An 18,322-nucleotide genomic window follows, 5' to 3' on the forward strand; every position below is an offset into this window, starting at 1 on the left:
AATCGGCTTTCGATTATGCCAATTTGGGCGACCCTGAGAGAAGGACACCAATCTCCCGATTTGTGTCGAAAGATGGGTGCCCTTCTCTTTCGAAAATAAGCCTGTAAGTCTAGGTTGGGACTGAGTCCTTCAGTTTTCTTCGTGACTAGCAAATACTTAGAATAAAATCCCCACCTTCTTTTCCCTGATGTAAAGGGCTTAATTGCGTTGGCCTCCAAGAGGAAGGTGTATTCCTTCATAAGTATTACCTGATGCTAAGACTTTGACCAAGATATTCTCCCTAGTTAATTTAAAAGGAATTTGAATAGATGTAATCCATATCCATTCTGAATATTCTTCCCAGCTGTCCAAGGTTACATTGGGTAAACATTTTCCCCCTAATTCTATATATAGCGCTCAAAATTGCATGCGCAAATTAAGCACACAATTTAATTGCTTAATGAGCAAATTCATTCTGATATTTTGGCACTAACATTGGCACTAATTGGCAATAATTTGAATTTACACACACATCTTTATAGTCGCTATTCTATAAAGATGTGAGCATAAAATTTTCCACGTGGATCCAAAAAGTGGGTGTGGTGATGGGAGGGGCATGGGTGGGTCAGGGGCATTTCTAGGATTTGCACACAGCGTTATAGAATTCAAAGGATGCATGTCTAATTTACGTGTGGGATTTAAACCAGGGTTCAATTGGTGTAAATCCTTATGCCCCAAACTGGGCGCAGATCCATACAGGTCCTTGACACCAATGCCATGCACTGAGCAGACATGAGAAAGCATCGACATTGGTCCTCATCAGAGAACGATGCTGTGAGCAGGGAGATTTTGGCTACTGACATCTGTTAGGCACCCACAAAGAGAAAACTGCTTGATCTCTTCAAACTTGAGAATATCATTCTCAAAGGGCCTGGGACTATTATATGCCTAACATGACCAAGGAAATATCTGCTGTAACCCATTACTACTACTACTATTTAAAATTTCTATAGCGCTACAAGGCGTACGCAGCGTTGCACAAACATAGAAGAAAGACAGTCCCTGCTCAAAGAGCTTACAATCTAATAGACAAGAAATAAAGTAAGCAAATCAAATCAATTAATGTGTACAGGAAGGAGGAGAGGAGGGTAGGTGGAGGCAAGTGGTTACGAGTCAAAAGCAATGTTAAAGAGGTGGGCTTTCAGTCTAGATTTAAAGGTGGCCAAGGATGGGGCAAGACGTAGGGGCTCAGGAAGTTTATTCCAGGCGTAGGGTGCAGCGAGATAGAAGGCGCGAAGTCTGGAGTTGGCAGTAGTGGAGAAGGGAACAGATAAGAAGGATTTATCCATGGAGCGGAGTGCACGGGAAGGGGTGTAGGGAAGGACGAGTGTGGAGAGATACTGGGGAGCAGCAGATTGAGTACATTTATAGGTTAGTAGAAGAAGCTTGAACAGGATGCGAAAACAGATAGGGAGCCAGTGAAGCGACTTGAGGAGAGGGGTAGTATGAGTAAAGCGACCCTAGCGGAAGATGAGACGGGCAGCAGATCATACCAGATATGATACTAGAAGTCCTCAAGGGGGAGCTGGATAGGAGGAGAGACATTTGTTTTGTCATCTGGCGACTCCTGCGGTTTCAGCATTCAGACAAATGGATGTCATGCCAGTTCTCAAAATTCATATGGTGCTTGGAAGTGACTGGTTGAGTGAAAGGCAACAGAGGGCAGTGGTAAATGGAGCTCATTCAGAGGAAAAGGATGTTACCAGTGGTGTGCCACAAGGTTCGGTTCTTTTTAACATTTTTGTAAGTGTAACCCAGGTCTTGCTCTACACTAGCTCAGTTCGCCTCAGGGGCTCAGACACCCCCAGCAGACCTGGGCCACAGGGATATGGTTTTCTCTCTCTTTCACAGTTTCTCTCCAACTCACACAGTCACAAAGATCCCCCTCCGAGCTTGGGCATGGGACAAGGCCGGAATAGAGAGCTGGAAAGTGATGGGGAATTAAGTGGGACTTCTCAATGGTACCCGGCCAGTCCGGAGAGCAAGCGTCCTCACTCCTGCTCCAAAGACCACACTGTACTACAAGGATTTAATATTATGCACAGTAAACTTTACTGAACTTTCTCAACAGGCAGGTAAACCTCTTTGTAAATTCTTATTTACACCAGGCATTTGTTTTTAAGTGATTCTTTCCTCCAATCAAGACAATGTACCACAGTCTCAGCCACGGCTCCAAAATTTCCAATATGAATATTAATTATGCACATATTCACAGCTCCCCCAGTCCTTTACCCATCCCTTTGGCCAAGTAATAATCTAAGGCTGCTCCTGATAATCCTGATCACAATCCGGTTCTCCTTCAGACACAGAACCTTTTGGCTGTCCTTCTTCCAGTGATGCACTTCTTAGAGCTGCACCCTGGACTTGAACAGGCTTCCTCTGCTCTGGTCCTTGCTTCCACCCAGAGCACCATACTCCTTCTCAGTTGCTACAGTTAGGAGTAGCAACTACACCATAATTCAGCCTTGGTTTATTCTGTCTATTCAAGACCTCCCTCTCTTCCAAGGGTCCCGACAGGGGTACAGGTAATCAAAAACCCTCATGCCTTGCACAATACTTACATTTATTAACTTTCAAACACCTCCCGGGCTAGATCACAGTCCACCCATTGAGCTCACTCCTTTCTCCCAGAAACTCTGGAGAGTCCTTGCATGTTCTGTTTAGTAATACCCATTTCAATGGGGTATTACATAAGTGATATTGCTAAAGGGCTGTCTGGTAATACCAAAATCTGCAATAGGGTAGACACCCCTGATGGAGTGGATAACATGAGGAAGGACTTAGCAAAGATAGAGGAATGGTCTGGAATTTGGCGGCCAAGATGTAATGCTAAAAAACGCAGGGTCATGCATTTGGGCTGCAAAAACCCAAAGGAACAGCGCAGTTTAGTGGGTGAAGAACTTTTGTGCATGAAAGAGGAGTGAGTCTTGGGTGTGATCGTATGGGATGACCTTAAGGTGGCCAAACGGGTAGAAAAGGTGAATGCAAAAGCTAGAAGAATGCTTGGGTGCATAGGGAGAGGAATGGCCAGTAAGAAAAAGGAGGTGATGATGCCCCTGTATAAGACTCTGGTGAGACCTCATTTAGAATATTGTGAACAATTCTGGAGACCTTATCTTCCAAAAGATATAAAGAGGATAGAGTTGGTCCAGAGGGTGGCTACTAAAATGGTCAGTTGTCTTTGTCATAAAGCACATGGGGCAGACTTAAAGATCTCAATGTGTATATTGTGAAAGAAAGGTGGGAGAGGGGAGATATGATAGAGATGCTTCAACTGAAAGGAAACTATGGAATGAGGGGACGTAGGATAAAGGTGAGAGGGGATAAACTCAGAAGTAACCTGATGAAAACAGTATCTGAATTTGAGAGAGCTTGGAACAAATACATAAGATCTCTAAGGGAGTGACAGTGGGAGTAGATGGCATGGATGAGCAGACTGGATAGGCCATATGGTCTTTTATCTGTTTCTATTGAGCAGTATTAATAGCACAAACCCCATAATCCCAACCACGATTAGGAATCATTTCTAAGCTAGAGGTCACTATCACTACACAGTCATGCTGTATTTGCCTGCTCAATCAGTAGCTTGCAATTAGTTATAAATTCATGTAGCAGTGAATGAGTGGCAGCCGGCCATCATGCTTTCATTTCCCTATCACTCTCACGACTCAAGATAACTCACCTGTTTAGGTGGACTGGTAGAGCCAATAACCACAGGTGTGAACTGGTGTCTGCTGGAGGTGAAATGAACATAGCGGCGATCCTTTGCCACCGTTCCTCCAATGAAATTCAACTGTGGGAAATGAGGCAAGAAGAATTATTCAAGCATGCAGGAGAGACAAGCAGGAAGCATGAGGAGAGAGAGACGGACGGAGAAAAGACAGAGTAAGAATGAGAAGACAGGGGAAGAACTGAATGATAGACTTTATAATATGTTTCTAAGATTTTTGCTAAGGTTTCCGAGAACTAAATGGTAGACCTTTATAATGTCTCCATCTGCTGGCAGGAGAGTATAAATTTATGCATCCAGACTGGTCTGGAGGATTGAAGAGGAGCTAATATTTTATAAAGAGAAGCAGGTGCCTACTTTTCCTCATAAATTAGCACCTAAGTAAGCACTCTGTTATAACATCACCCTCTAGAAAATATTTCTCACTGATCCTAGAAGGCTTACAATCTAAGGGGCCTATGTACTGATATGTGGTGCATAGTGTATTGTTGCTCTGTTATAGTGCAAGAAAACTGACTATGGAGTTCACTAATCTGCAATGCCTCAGAATAAATTTTTACCTGGATTATTTCATATTAACTAGGGATCAAAGGATCTGGGGTTGGTATGGGCTACTTCATATCAGTGGCGTAGCTACAGGTGGGCTTGGGTGTGCACAGGCCCACCCATTCTTGGCTCAGGCCCACCCAGTGGCAGAACTCCACATCAAAATCTCTCCTCCTCCCCGGCACCCCGGCATCTGTCTGCCCGCTGCTGAACCCTGTCCCTCACCGGTGTACCTTACAGGTGTCCCCAGCACCTGCAGTAATCCATTATTGCTGCCTGCGCTGGTCCCACAGGCTTCCATCAGCTGGGTCCAACCCTTGCTGATGTAATTTCCTGCTTCCTGTCTGGTGGGATCTGGCTCATAGAACCCTGTGAGATCTGCTCAAGCAGCAATAATGGATCACTGCAGGCGCCGGGGTCACTTGTAAAGTACACCGGGGAAGGATGGGGTTCAGAGGCCACGGAGAAGAGATGTTGATGAGGTAGGTGGAAAAAAAACCTACATTTTTTTTAGATCTCCGGGGGGTGGAGGGTATGGTATGGTGTGGAAGGGCCCATCCAAAATACTAGGTCTGGCTACGCCACTGCTTCATATTAATCAAGGATAGGTTTGGGGGGGTCAATTTTTACCACTGTGCCAGGAGCATCAGCTTGAGCAGGGGCTCTTAACCAAGTTCTAATGTAATGTCCCCTACCTCAACGCAAGCGGTGTCCTCGGGCTGCGCGGGGTCCCGTCGACACACACACTTGACTGACACTGCCCTGAGCCATGTGTTTGTAGTTCTTCTATGGGTTTGTTCAGAGAGCGGTGGTTGCAGGCTCCTTAATTGCTTTGCTTCCATGCACCTGTTTCTGCTCTCTCTCTCTCTCTCTCTCTCTCTCTCTCTCTCTGCCTGGCTTCCAGGCTCCTTGATTGCTTTGCTTCCATGCACCTGTTTCTGCTCTCTCTTTCTCTCTCTCTCTCTCTCTGCCTGGCTTCCAGGCTCCTTGATTGCTTTGCTTCCACCCACCTGGGTCTGCTCCCCCTCTGCCTGGCTTCCCTTGCTTCTCTCCTATTGGTCTTCCAGTTCCTCCTTCCCCTGCTCGTGTTCTATGGCTGTGCTCCTTCTCCCTGCTGGTTCCTGCTGATGTCATGCCAGCACTTTATCAGCTGAGCTCTTTCTGGACTCCATGCTTCGGCTTTTACTTTGGTAGGTGTTACTTGCTCAGTAGTTTGCTTCTTATCTACTTGTCCCTCGTTGCTGACTTTGCCTGTACCTGGATTACTCTTCTGCCTGCCGCCTGCCTACTGACTTTGCCTGTACCTGGATTACTCTGATGCCTGCCGCCTGCCTACTGACTTTCGCCTGTACCTGGATTACTCTCTTGCCTGCCTACTGACTGCCGCTTATACCTGGATTACTCTCTTGACCTGCTGCCTGCCTGGCTGATACATTCATCACCCCGCTTTCAGCTCCATCCTGTAAGTCCTGCAGGCTGCCCGCACCTAGGGGCTCAACCTCTGGGGAATGGCGGTCAGCGCAGGTGAAACTCGGAGCTGTCCAGCCGCCAAGCAGAACCTGGTCCGAGTACCGGGCTCAGCAGCGCTCTACTTGGTAAAAGAACTCAAAGTCTGACACCTAACCAGTCAGATTTTCAGGATACCCACAATGAACTGCATGAGAGAGATTTGCATACAATGAAGGAAGTGCATGCAAACCTCTCTCATGCATATTCAATCTGCCTGGCTGGGTATAGTGAAGTTTGTGTATTGAATTATTACTGTATGCTAATACTAATTGTATTGTACTTTTTGCAAATGTTTATTGTTAGCCACATTGAACTCAAACTTGTTTGGGATAATGCGGGATATAAATGTCATAATGTAAGTAAATAAATAAAATAATGCAGCTTTGCAACATTTAACACTTACTTCAGCGTGCATTTTATTATTATTTAATTATTGTTATTTATTTAGTTAAGATAGAGGAGCATTTTCGATATGACAACTAAGTCCGACTTTGGACATTTTGCTCAAATCATTCAGAATCAGAATAGCCATTGTCGAAACAGTAAAAAAAAGTTTGAAATGGCCACTTGCTAGATGTTTTTGTGCTCTGTGTGTTTATCTTTTTGGTCCACTTTCGGGAAAAAAAACCATCCACATGAAAAACGCACAAAATCAAGCCATTGGGATGTAGGAGGAGCCAGTATTCTTAGTAGACTGGCCACAGAGACATCCCAGTAGAGCAGCGGGACACCCTAGGACAAGATCTCTCTTATCTATCCTCTTCTCCTAACCACTGCTCACTTACCCTGTCCTTTTATCCTCACCTCTTTACTCCCTTACCCTTAATTGTTCTGTCTGTTTACCTGTCTTATCTAGATTGTCAGCTCTTTGAGCAGGGACTGTCTTTTTTGTGTATGGTGTACAGCGCTGCGTATGCCTTGTAGCACTATAGAAATGATAAGTAGTAGTAGTAGGATAGTACATTGAAGCACTGATCTAAAATCTTCAGGCGAAATCCTAGGCTTTTACCAATGAACATATCTGTGATGTAAAAGTTAATCGTGTATCGATAATCACACCAAGGCTTTGAACTTTGATCTACTATCTTTATTTCCTGATCTTGTATTTTAATCTGAGCAGGCACATCAAGTAAAGGGGGATCACATACTACCATCACTTCTGTTTTTCCAATATTAATCACCACTTTATTTTGTTTTAGCCACATCATGATGTTATTAATACAGAGCTCCTTTTACAAGGTGGTGCTACCAATTAGCTTGCGTGAATTTGAAGAAGCCCATGGGAATTGAATGGGCTTCTTCACATTCAGCGCATGCTAATCGGTAGCACCACTTTGTAAAAGGGAACATCAGCAATGGAAATTAGCAAGGACTCAGTACTATGTCCATTTCAAAAACCATATTGGAAAGGATCTAATACATTAGCCCTTTCCAAAAAAAAAAATCACATAATTGAAACAATACCACTTTCTCAATTATTTTAGCATAGCAGGTAACACTGACACTGGTCAATAATTAGCAACTCTAGTATTCAGCATGTTCTTTTTTTAGCAAAGTTTGAACAGTAGCTCATTTTAAAGAGTTAGGTAACAACCTCGATCCTAACAAAGGACTTACTTGACAAAGTATCACAGTTGAACACAAATCTTCAGAAGCCATAGAGGGATTAAGGGATTGTGATAACTTCCAAATCTCCTTCTCCCTGACCTTGTCAAATGAGTCCCAAACCAAATCAAAAGTAACACTTTGTTCATCTTTATCACATTCAAACTTATCAGCAATTTTCTTTGCAAAAGAAGGAACTAAACTCTTCTGGTGAGAAAAAGCCCAGGCTAGACACCTGTTGCTTGTCTTGAGTCAAATATTGTACCAATACTAAACAAGGTCTTAGGTCTATTTATCATTTTCCTTATCGTTCTCTGACAGTATTCATTCCTCACAGTGGACAAAACTAGTCTAAATTCTTCCAGTTTTAATTTATAAGATTCTGTATTTTCACCATCACTCTTTTCCTTCCATTTATGTTCCTCCTTTCTAAGTTCTTTCCTCAATTGACGTAAAGCAGAACTGAACCAAGAACAAGGACTGGTATAGGGTTAAAAGGAACGTCTTGTGCAGGTGCAGGTTTATCTAGAACAGATCTAAGTGAACTATTCCAAAAAGTCACAGTCAGAACAAGGAGTGCTTACCTCCAAACTTTCTTCACCCTTCAATGCCCAAATTCTGCCCTAAGCATTGCTCAACATCATGTGACATAGTTGGTTTGCTACCTCCATCACACAGCACCTTTGACACAGGGCTCCCAGTGAAAAGCACTGGTGCCCCAGTGACTTCACCAAGTGCATGGCTAGATGAGGAACAGTCCTGGGAGTTGACAACATGGAGAGACAGTTTAGCAGTTGAAAAGATGACACTCAGCATCGCACAGAGGTTCTTCTCTGGTGCAGGGCTCACAGTGAAAACCACTGGCACCTCAATGATGTCACCAGGAGCGTGGTTAAATAGTGAATAGTCCTGGAAATTTGCAGAGAATGATACCAAACAGAGGCTGCACAGTGTGGAGGATAATGAAGAACCTTGCAACACCTATCCTCAATGTGTACCAAGCCAATTACATTACATTGTACTGCACTTGTATCCTGCTAATACTGTGATTAATTCAAAGCAGGTCACAGGAAAATAACAAATGAACCATATCTTCAGAGGATACAAATCAGACATTTAAGCATTAAAAACTAATGAATTGGAAGCTCAAGATGATGCATTAAAAATATTTCTGAAATAGAAAAGCCTTTAATGATGTCCTAAAAAGTAAATAATTTCTCTTCATTCGAAGTTCTAACAGTAATAAATTCCAGAAAGATACTGCCTTGTAAGAAATAGAAGTTGGCAACAAACTCTTTAAACCTAACATCACGTACTGGCAGAAAACGTAACAGACATTCCAGCTTATTTTCGAAGGAGATCGCCGGCCATCTTCCGACACAAATTGGGAGATGGCCGGCCATCTCCTGAAGCCGGCGAAATCGGTATAATCGAAAGCCGATTTTGGGAGAGCCCAACTGCTTTCCATCGCCAGGACGGTCAAAGTTCCCGGGGGCGTGTCGGAAGGGTAGCGAAGGTGGGACAGGGGCGTGCTTAAGAGATGGACGCCCTCGACTGATAATGGAAAAAAGAAGGGTGTCCCTGGCAAGAATTTGGTCCACTTTATTGGTCCCTTTTTTTCAGGTCCAAGTCCCAAAAAGGTGCCCGAACTGACCAGATGACCACCAGAGGGAATCGGGGATCACCTCCCCTGACTCCCCCAGTGGTCACTAACCACCTCCCACCCTCAAAAAAACAACTTTAAAAGCTTTTTTTGCCAGCCTCTATGCCAGCCTCAAATGTCATACTCAGGTCCATCGCAGCAGTATATGGGTCCCTGGAGCAGTTTTAGTGGGTGCAGTGGATTTCAGGCAGGCGGACCCAGGCCCCCCCCCCCCCCCACCTGTTACACGTGGTGGAAAATGGGAGCCCTTCAAAACCCACCCAAACCCACTGTGCCCACATGTAGGTGCCCCCCTTCACCTCTTAGGGCTATGGTAGTGGTGTATAGTTGTGGGGAGTGGGTTTTGGGGGGCTCAGCACCCAAGGTAAGGGAGCTATGCACCTGGGAGCTATTTTTATTTTAATTTTTAGAAGTGCCCCCTTGGGTGCCGGGTGGTGTCCTGGCATGTGAGGGGGACCAGTGCACTACAAATGCTGGCTCCTCCCACGACAACATGCCTTGGATTTGGCCGGGTTTGAGATGGCCGGCCTCGGTTTCCATTACGGGCGAAAACCGATGCCGGCCATCTCAAACCCGGCCATCTCTGATATTTGGCCGGCCCCAACCGTATTATCGAAACGAAAGATGGCCGGCCATCTCGTTCGATAATACGGTCAGCCCCACCCCTTCGCGGCGCCATCCTCTGAGATGGGTGTCCCCGGTCGAAAATGCCCCTCATTGTCTCTTTAAATAGTCAGACTTATAACTACAGTAGTAGAAATACTGACCATTTTCACAAGACAGTATGGGGCTTCACCATGCAATATCCTGAAAATTAAAGTCCCTAATTTATTTTTTATTTTTATTATTTTACAATATATTTTCAGGCATAACATCCTGACAGAAAGTGAAATATTCCATAATATAAAAGGAAAAACTAACGTATTATATTCATAATATTTCAAAATTCACTCAAGTCCAACAACAAGGGGATCCAAAACTTAAACCAGAGGAATCTACAAAGAAATCATTAATACAAAAAAGAAAAAGGCTATCCGCGCAGGACTAGGTGATTAATTAAATTACTCCCGTTGTTGTCTTAGAAGCGATTAGTTTGGAGAGTTGAAGTGGATCGGTAAAGGTATATTTTACATTATCAAGCTTGCAGGGGTACCTAAAAAAAAAGGTCCCCCCCTGCTTGAATAACAGCAGTTTTCATCATGAGAAATCGTTTCCTTTTCTGCTGAGTTTCTCTGGCGAAGTCAGGAAACAGTGAAATTCGTAAACCAAGGAATGGCTTCTCCCTATGCCGGAAAAACATTTGGTAGAGCCATTGCTTGTCAGGAAATAGGGCCACTGTGGCAACCAAAGTTGCTGGCGTGGCCTGTTGGGTATCTGAGGTCTCCAGAAAAGCAGAAATATTTGATATTTGTTGCACATTTTGACTCAATACTTTTTGTGGAAGATAAAAGACCTTTGAAAATGGAGGTAAGTTGGCTTCAGGTATATTTAAATTCTCTATCAAGTATCTCTTCAGCATATCACCAGGCTTAACCATTGGTACACTAGGAAAATTAATAAAACGTAAATTCAAATTCCTGGCATAGTTCTCTAAATTTTCCGATTTAATTTTTAAATTGGTTAAATCCTTCATAAGCAAAAATTGAGTGTCCTCTAATTTTTTTACAGATTGCTCGATTTTCTCCATTCTAAGAGTCAACTTTTCAAGCTCTACCTTCTGTTTTTCAGTCTTTTCCTCCAAGTCATTAATTTTTAGGGATTGTTTAGTTGAAATTGCTAGAAACATCTGTCCCAAACGGGACATAAGATCCCATAATGAATCCATAGTTACCGTCTCGGGCTTGGTAATGAGGTCCAAAGAAAATGTAAATTCTTGTTCAATCTTCCCCGATCCAGTCGCTTGTAAATCCCCTGCCGTTTCTGGTTGGCGAGTTTCTCCTGGGGACAACAACTTCCCCTCCTCCGCTATCTGAAGCTGACTCTGGGTTTCCTTCGCCGAAGCTACTTCACCACTCAGCGAACCAGGAAGCGGGGAACTCGCTGCCATTGGCTGTGGGGGTGGGAGTCTCTGTTTGGGGCTGAGAGTTGTTTCCAGCTCAAGAGACACCGATATTTCCTCCAATTCGCCAGTGTCTCGCCTCAGAGCAGCCCCGGATTCCACACCAGTCCTCCGCTGCATGTACCGATCCAACGGTCCAGGTATTTGGGAGGAGGTCTGGGAAACTCGGGCAGCAGCTCTTCCTCTACGCTTAGGCATCTTAGAATAGCGTTACAGCAGCAGCAAGGTGCGTTAGCGTGCGGCCATCTTGGATCCTAAAGTCCCTAATTTAAACTGCACCCGCAGCTCCACCGGCAGCTAGTGTAGGTCATACAAATAAGAATTTATATGATCAGATTGACTAAGAGAATACATTTGTCCTTCTCTATAAAAACTTCTTGCTGTTGCAATGCTGCCAAGAAAGTTGGAAACTATCATAGTACGTTACATTCAGATTCTTAAAGTCCGCAATGACTTACACAGTTCTCTGCGAGTGGAACGATCCAGGAATTACATGAACATTAGCTGATAATCAATTCCTACATAACTACTAGATTGAAACAATTTAAAAATATATATGAGTAAGCTATTATCAGTTATTAGGCAACAAATATTTTTGAAACAAAAATGTCTCCACTGCTCTTCTAAATAGCACATACATTTTTTGTAGTCTAATTGAAGATGGCCACCAAATGTGGAAAAGAAGATGTTAGTAATCGCTGGTATCTGGCCTCATTAGCGGTTGGAAAGCATGGTATCATCTGATTACATTTCGTTCTTTAGATTGTAAGCTCCTTTGAGCAGGGACCGTCCTTCTTTGTTTCTTCTATGTTTGTGCAGCGCTGCGTATGCCTTGTAGCGCTATAGAAATGCTAAATAGTAGTAGTACTTTTCTATCTACACTTCTTCTCTTGGTTCATTAATCTCATCCCATGGCTTTTCCTACCATCTCTATGCTGATGACTCCCAAATCTACCTTTCTACCCCTGATATCTCACCTTGCATCCAAACCAAAGTTTCAGCGTGCTTGTCTGACATCGCTGTCTGGATGTCTCAACGCCACCTGAAATTAAATATGACCAAAACCGAGCTTCTCATTTTCCTCCCCAAACCCACCTCCCCGCTCCCCCCGTTTTCTATTTCTGTTGATGGCTCTCTCATTCTCCCTGTCTCCTCAGCTCGAAACCTTGGGGTCATCTTTGACTCTTCTCTCTCCTTCTCTGCTCATATACAGCAGACCGCCAAGACCTGTCGTTTCTTTCTTTACAACATCCGTAAAATCCGCCCCTTTCTTTCCGAGCACTCTACCAAAACCCTCATCCACACCCTTGTCACCTCTCGTTTAGACTACTGCAATCTGCTTCTTGCTGGCCTCCCACTTAGTCACCTCTCCCCTCTCCAGTCGGTTCAAAACTCTGCTGCCCGTCTCATCTTCCGCCAGGGTCGCTTTATTCATACTACCCCTCTCCTCAAGACCCTTCACTGGCTCCCTATCTGTTTTCGCATCCTGTTCAAACTTCTTCTACTAACCTATAAATGTATTCACTCTGCTGCTCCCCAGTATCTCTCCACACTCGTCCTTCCCTATACCCCTTCCCGTGCACTCCGCTCCATGGATAAATCCTTCTTATCTGTTCCCTTCTCCACTACTGCCAACTCCAGACTTCGCGCCTTCTGTGCACCCTACGCCTGGAATAAACTTCCTGAGCCCCTACGTCTTGCCCCATCCTTGGCCACCTTTAAATCTAGACTGAAAGCCCACCTCTTTAACATTGCTTTTGACTCGTAACCACTCGCCTCCACCTACCCTCCTCTCCTCCTTCCTGTACACATTAATTGATTTGCTTACTTTATTTTTTGTCTATTAGATTGTAAGCTCTTTGAGCAGGGACTGTCTTTCTACTATGTTTGTGCAGCGCTGCGTATGCCTTGTAGCGCTATAGAAATGCTAAATAGTAGTAGTAGTAGTAGTAGTAGTAGTAGTTTATGTTGTACAGCGCTGCGTAACCCTAGTAGCGCTCTAGAAATGTTAAGTAGTAGTAGTAGTAGTAGTATTTTAAAGAGAATGTGGTTTCCCCAATCCTGAGTTCTGTCAATCGCAGCTGAGATGATGGTCAAGGAACACCCTCAAGCCATATCCTGTGAACTGGGAATTTTTTTGATCCCATATGGCAGTGTTTCTATTAAACATCAGTCTGTGATCTCCTGTGACCAATGAGAAATTGCAGGTCCTAAAACACATATAGCCGATCCCTATTTTCCAATATTGCTGATACTGAAGCTTATAAACCTTGGTTTCAGGTCCTGTTAGGATAAAGTTAATGTGGTAGCCTTATAGGTCCACTTTCTTTGCTCCAAGGACCAGGAATCTTCCTCTTCTTTTTCCATGGTCAAGAGCTTACACTTCTGGCAAACCAATTCCTAAACAAACCTCGCCTTTCCGCTTTCTCACCTTAGTTTCAGCCCCCACCTTCCGTGTTCTACCCCTCCTCCTCTACATACTCTGCAATAAAAATTCTGGCATTAAGCTGCAGTCCCCTAAGTTTGCAGCTGAGACAACAGTGAGTGAAGAGACTTGCCCAAGTTACCCAGAGAGTCCGTGGAATTTGAACCCTGGCTTCCTTAGGACTAACCGCTCCTCCATTCCACTAATGCTTACTCCAAGGGATACTAGAAATGAACGACATAGCTTTGCAATGGATTTCTAGGAATCCTAACATTTCTTATAAGTGAATCACAGAGCTTTACATTGTATTTCCAGTGGCTTCCTCTAATTGTATTACAGACACAATGTTTTTTTTTTTAGTGGGGGGATTAAGATGAATTATCTCAACTCTAAATTGATGACCTAGTATACTGGCCCCCAACAGCTTATGAAGCTACACTTTCTCAATCAAGTCTATTGAAGATCATGGAACTTTAACACAGCCAGAGCGTGACAGAGAGAGGTCAGTGAGGTCTTACCAAAATCTCCCGACCATGAGAAACCTTCAGTAAGACTGGCAGTCGGTCAGTGCCGATGACGTCATGCCTTCCATGCAAGAAGAAAAAAAAAAGAGAGTATTAATTATTTCCACAATATTTAGAATTTCAAAAGAATCAAAACCTGGCATGTGGCCTACCTCTCTGTCACTACCTCCTGACTGACATGAGTTCTGATTTAAAGGCAGATAATCAAACTACTCAGGCAGTTTTGATCTGCAGGGTGTTTTGCTATAATAAAAGCAAAAATGTGTACAGGGTGGGCAATAATCAAAAAGTCCATTTAAGCAGGTAAAACTGGTCTCATTATTGCCCTTTGGAAGCTTCAGGGTACTCTGGTTCCCTTATATTGTACTAGTTTGGGAAGAACTGGCTGCCAGCGCATGTCTGAACTATTAATTTCTACTCCTTCCAGATCTCTTTTACATTATAAATAAAAGAAGGAAACCTCAGGGGAATACATGTAACAAAGACAGAAAACATTCAATGTCCTCACTGTATCTATCCCAGCTAAGACAATTCTATAGCTGCGGGCGTGAACTTACGCATGCCATGCGCCCAAAAGGGGCGAGATAACTGGCACGTAACTGCATGAGGGGCAAGGACGGGGCTCCCACTTCCATGTGTAATTTACAGTGCGTGACATGTAGCACTTAGATATGCCCAGTTATGCATGCCTACCTCTATGTGCACAAATGCAGGATTATGCTTCTATGCTGCCATTACAGAAGTGGCCCTCAGCACTTATGATCGTGGCACCTAACACGTGGTGCCCAGTTACAGAACTGCCCCCCAGACTTTATTCTGCGCAGTTTCTTTGTTCACTCTACTGTTATTTACAATACTTTGGTATGCACTTTGAACTATTTGGAAAGCTGTATTTAACCCATGTAAACAAATAGAGAAATAAAATTGGGATATCGAGGGCACGAAACATCGTAGGATCCAATGCCTCAGCCAGCTTCTTGAATCCAAACATAAAAACCTAGGACTAGATATCCCGCTCACAGATGCCCAGATCTAGAGGCCAGAAATGGGAATCTGGTTGGAATAAGAACAGACCATAACCAATGACTCAGAGGTGCTGGTGTTAAAAAGGAGGCAATGGCAAAATGGTAGAACTTTTGGTCTACAAGAAAATGTTTCCCTACCAAAGAGAAAGCATCTGAAGAAATCAGCCTAAAAATCTGACCAAACTTAATATGAATTCAGATGCAATGATAGCCGCAATCAGATTACATACACTTCTGCTGATATATAGTAAGTAATTAAACATTTCAGATGTGAAAGAGATGCCAGTCTTAGTGGTGTGCCACGTTAGGAGCTATCACTGTACCTGTATGTGAGCTGTAGGATCTGATGCTGCCCTGGGTTCAGGTTGCCCGATTTTGGAGAAATAGTGAACAGTTTACTGTCCTGGATTCTGAGATGCTGAAATTCATTGGGGTCATACTCTCCACTCTCTGCCCAGCACTCCATTTCGATCTGCTGGTCAACGGGGAAAAGAAAGGTCCTAGGAAGGCAGTAAGAAACCCTGGCTGAAACACACTTGTACTAAATCATAAAAAGGCCTAGTCACTAAGAAGCATTAGGTGTTTAAGATGGTTCTTCAAGTGCAGGAATCCTGTGCAGTAGGAATGGATCCTCAGAAGCTTAGCCGAAATTGGGTGGCAGAGCAGGTGGGGGAAGAGAGGTTGGTGGCTGGGAGGCGAGGATAGTGGAGGGCAGACTTATACGGTCCGTGCCAGAGCCGGTGATGGGAGGCGGGACTGGTGGTTGGGAGGCAGGAAATACTGCTGGGCAGACTTGTACGGTCTGTGCCCTGAAAAAGGCAGGTAAAAATCAAGGTAAGGTATACACATATGAGTTTATCTTGTTGGGCAGACTGGATGGACCATGCAGGTCTTTTTCTGCCGTCATCTACTATGTTACTATGTTACTATGTAGGTGTTTAAGATGGTTCTTCAAGTGCATTAAGTAGGTAACACACATTAAAATATCCTTAAGATGTAGGAAATACAGTTACTATGTGCTAAACCTAGATTAAATGTTAACGTCAGGAAGGGGGAAGGAAAGAGTGGAGAAAGGGCGGAAAGGCATGCACAGATATTAACGTGTGTTACCTGCAAGACAGGCTCCTAGCAAAGAGGTGCACTTAACTGCTTTCTATGGTAACAGCCCCTGACTTAACATGTGATAACTGTACATTAATGTTGCAGCTGCCTCCCCACATGCCAACACTCCCTTTCACTCAAAAACATTACCATGGAAGGTTTGCCATTAACACATGTCAAATTTTGTCATTAATCTGCATTAATTACTTTGCAAAGAGGCCCAAAGTAATGCAAAATAAAGAACCCATAAAAGGATGGCACTGAACATAAAACAATACTAGAATAAGTCCTGCATGTACTGCTGCTGATTTAGTGCCCACAGAATCATTAAACTAATGGAGCGACAGGACACCCATTCATACCAAATGGCTATTCGTTCTCCTACTGATGCCATTGGATTACTTTCTCTGGTTGCCATTAGACTTCTGTAGAACTGTATATGAAGTCTGGTGACCACATAGCTACTTACTAACCAAGTCTCTTTACCAAACCAGCTTTTATGTTATCTATTAAACACTGATTTCCCCCACATTGTACAAAATAGTGCAGAATAGCACACTGCAGAAAGAGCTCTCAGGAAATTTCTGGTTAGAGACCCAATCACAATAAGAACATAAGATCAGCTATACTGGGCCAGACCAATGGTCCATCTAGCCCAGTTTCCTGTTTCCAACAGTGGCCAAGCCAGGTCACAAGTACCTGGCAGAAACCCAAATCATGACAACATTTCATGCTACCAATCCCAGGGCAGGCAGTGGCTTCCTCATGACTGTCTCAATAGCAGACTATGGACTTTTCTTCCAGGAACTTGTCCAAACCTTTTATAAACCCAGATATGCTAACTGCTGTTACTAAATTCTCTGGCAAAAAGTTCCAGAGCTTAACTATTCGTTGAGTGGAAAAGTATTTCCTCCAATTTGTGTTAAAAATATTTCCATATATCTTCCTTGAGTGTCCCCTAGTCTTTGTACTTTTGTAACAAGTAAAAAAAAATCAATTTTCTTCTCGCTCTACACCACTCAGGATTTCGTAAACCTTAATCATATGTCCACTCAACTGTCTCCTTTTCCAAGTTGAAGAGCCCTAACCTCTACAGACTTTACTCATATGAGTGGCATTCCATCCTCTTTATCATTTTCATCGCTCTTCTTTGAAACTTTTCTAATTCCACTATATCTTTTTTGAGATACACCAACCAGAACTGAACGCAATAGTCAAGGTGAGGTCACACCATAGAGCGATACAGAGGCATTATAGTATTTTCGGTCTTATTCACCATCCCTTTCCTAATAATTCCTAGCATCCTGGTTGCTTTTTTGGCCGCCACCACACACTGAGCAGAAGATTTCAGCTATCTACAATGAAACTTAAAACTCTTTCTTGGTTGATGGCCCCCAAGGTGGATCCTAGTATCAGATAACTGTGATTTGGATTATTCTTTCCAACGTGCATCACCTTGCATTTTTCCACATTAAATTTCATCTGCCATTTGGACACCCAGTCTTCCAATTTCCTAAGGTCTTCCTAAAATATTTCACAGTCCGCACATATTTTAAACAACCTTGAATAGTTTTGTGTCATCTTCAAATTTAATCACCTCACTCGTCATTCCGATTTCCGTATCATTTATAAATGTGTTAAATAGCACCGATCCCAGTACAGATCCCAGCAGCAGATGGAAGCTAACGGATGAACTAGGGCTCAAGCACTGCGATCACACAGCTGAGTGAAAAAAAAAAAGGAACGTGAATAGAGATTGGGGGCTTCTAGCTGGCAACTAAATAAAAGGTTGGCCAAGAACACTGGCAGTGCAAAGGATACAGAACACGCACACCGGGACAGAAGATCATGAAAGGATTCTGGTGAGAATCACCACTGCAATGAAAAGACCAACAGAAGTTGAGACAAGGACTCAGTGTCCGTGCGAAATTCACTTGAATGCAATAGAAAACAAAAAATAGGACAGTTACTAGGTTCAAAATGGAGTGACTCAGCAATCTGAAATAAGAAACACCGAACCAGAACCCAAAGAGTAAAATCTTGAGAGAGAACGGTAAAGCAGGCAGCTAACAACACTCGCCTCTGCAGCAGACAAG

General features: G+C 43.5%; 1 protein-coding gene across 1 annotated transcript in view; it reads right to left on the bottom strand.

Moving 5' to 3' along the window:
- The window catches only part of CFAP65 (cilia and flagella associated protein 65), a 176,814-nt gene that overhangs the window by 44,134 nt on the left and 114,358 nt on the right, over nt 1-18,322 (bottom strand). Inside the window, 3 exon segments of the mRNA XM_030210891.1 lie at nt 3,722-3,832; nt 14,095-14,161; nt 15,449-15,625. Of these exon segments, the coding sequence (XP_030066751.1) occupies nt 3,722-3,832; nt 14,095-14,161; nt 15,449-15,625 (355 nt within the window).

This window comes from Microcaecilia unicolor, chromosome 7 (genome assembly GCF_901765095.1).
Source record: "Microcaecilia unicolor chromosome 7, aMicUni1.1, whole genome shotgun sequence".
Lineage (NCBI taxonomy): Eukaryota > Metazoa > Chordata > Amphibia > Gymnophiona > Siphonopidae > Microcaecilia > Microcaecilia unicolor.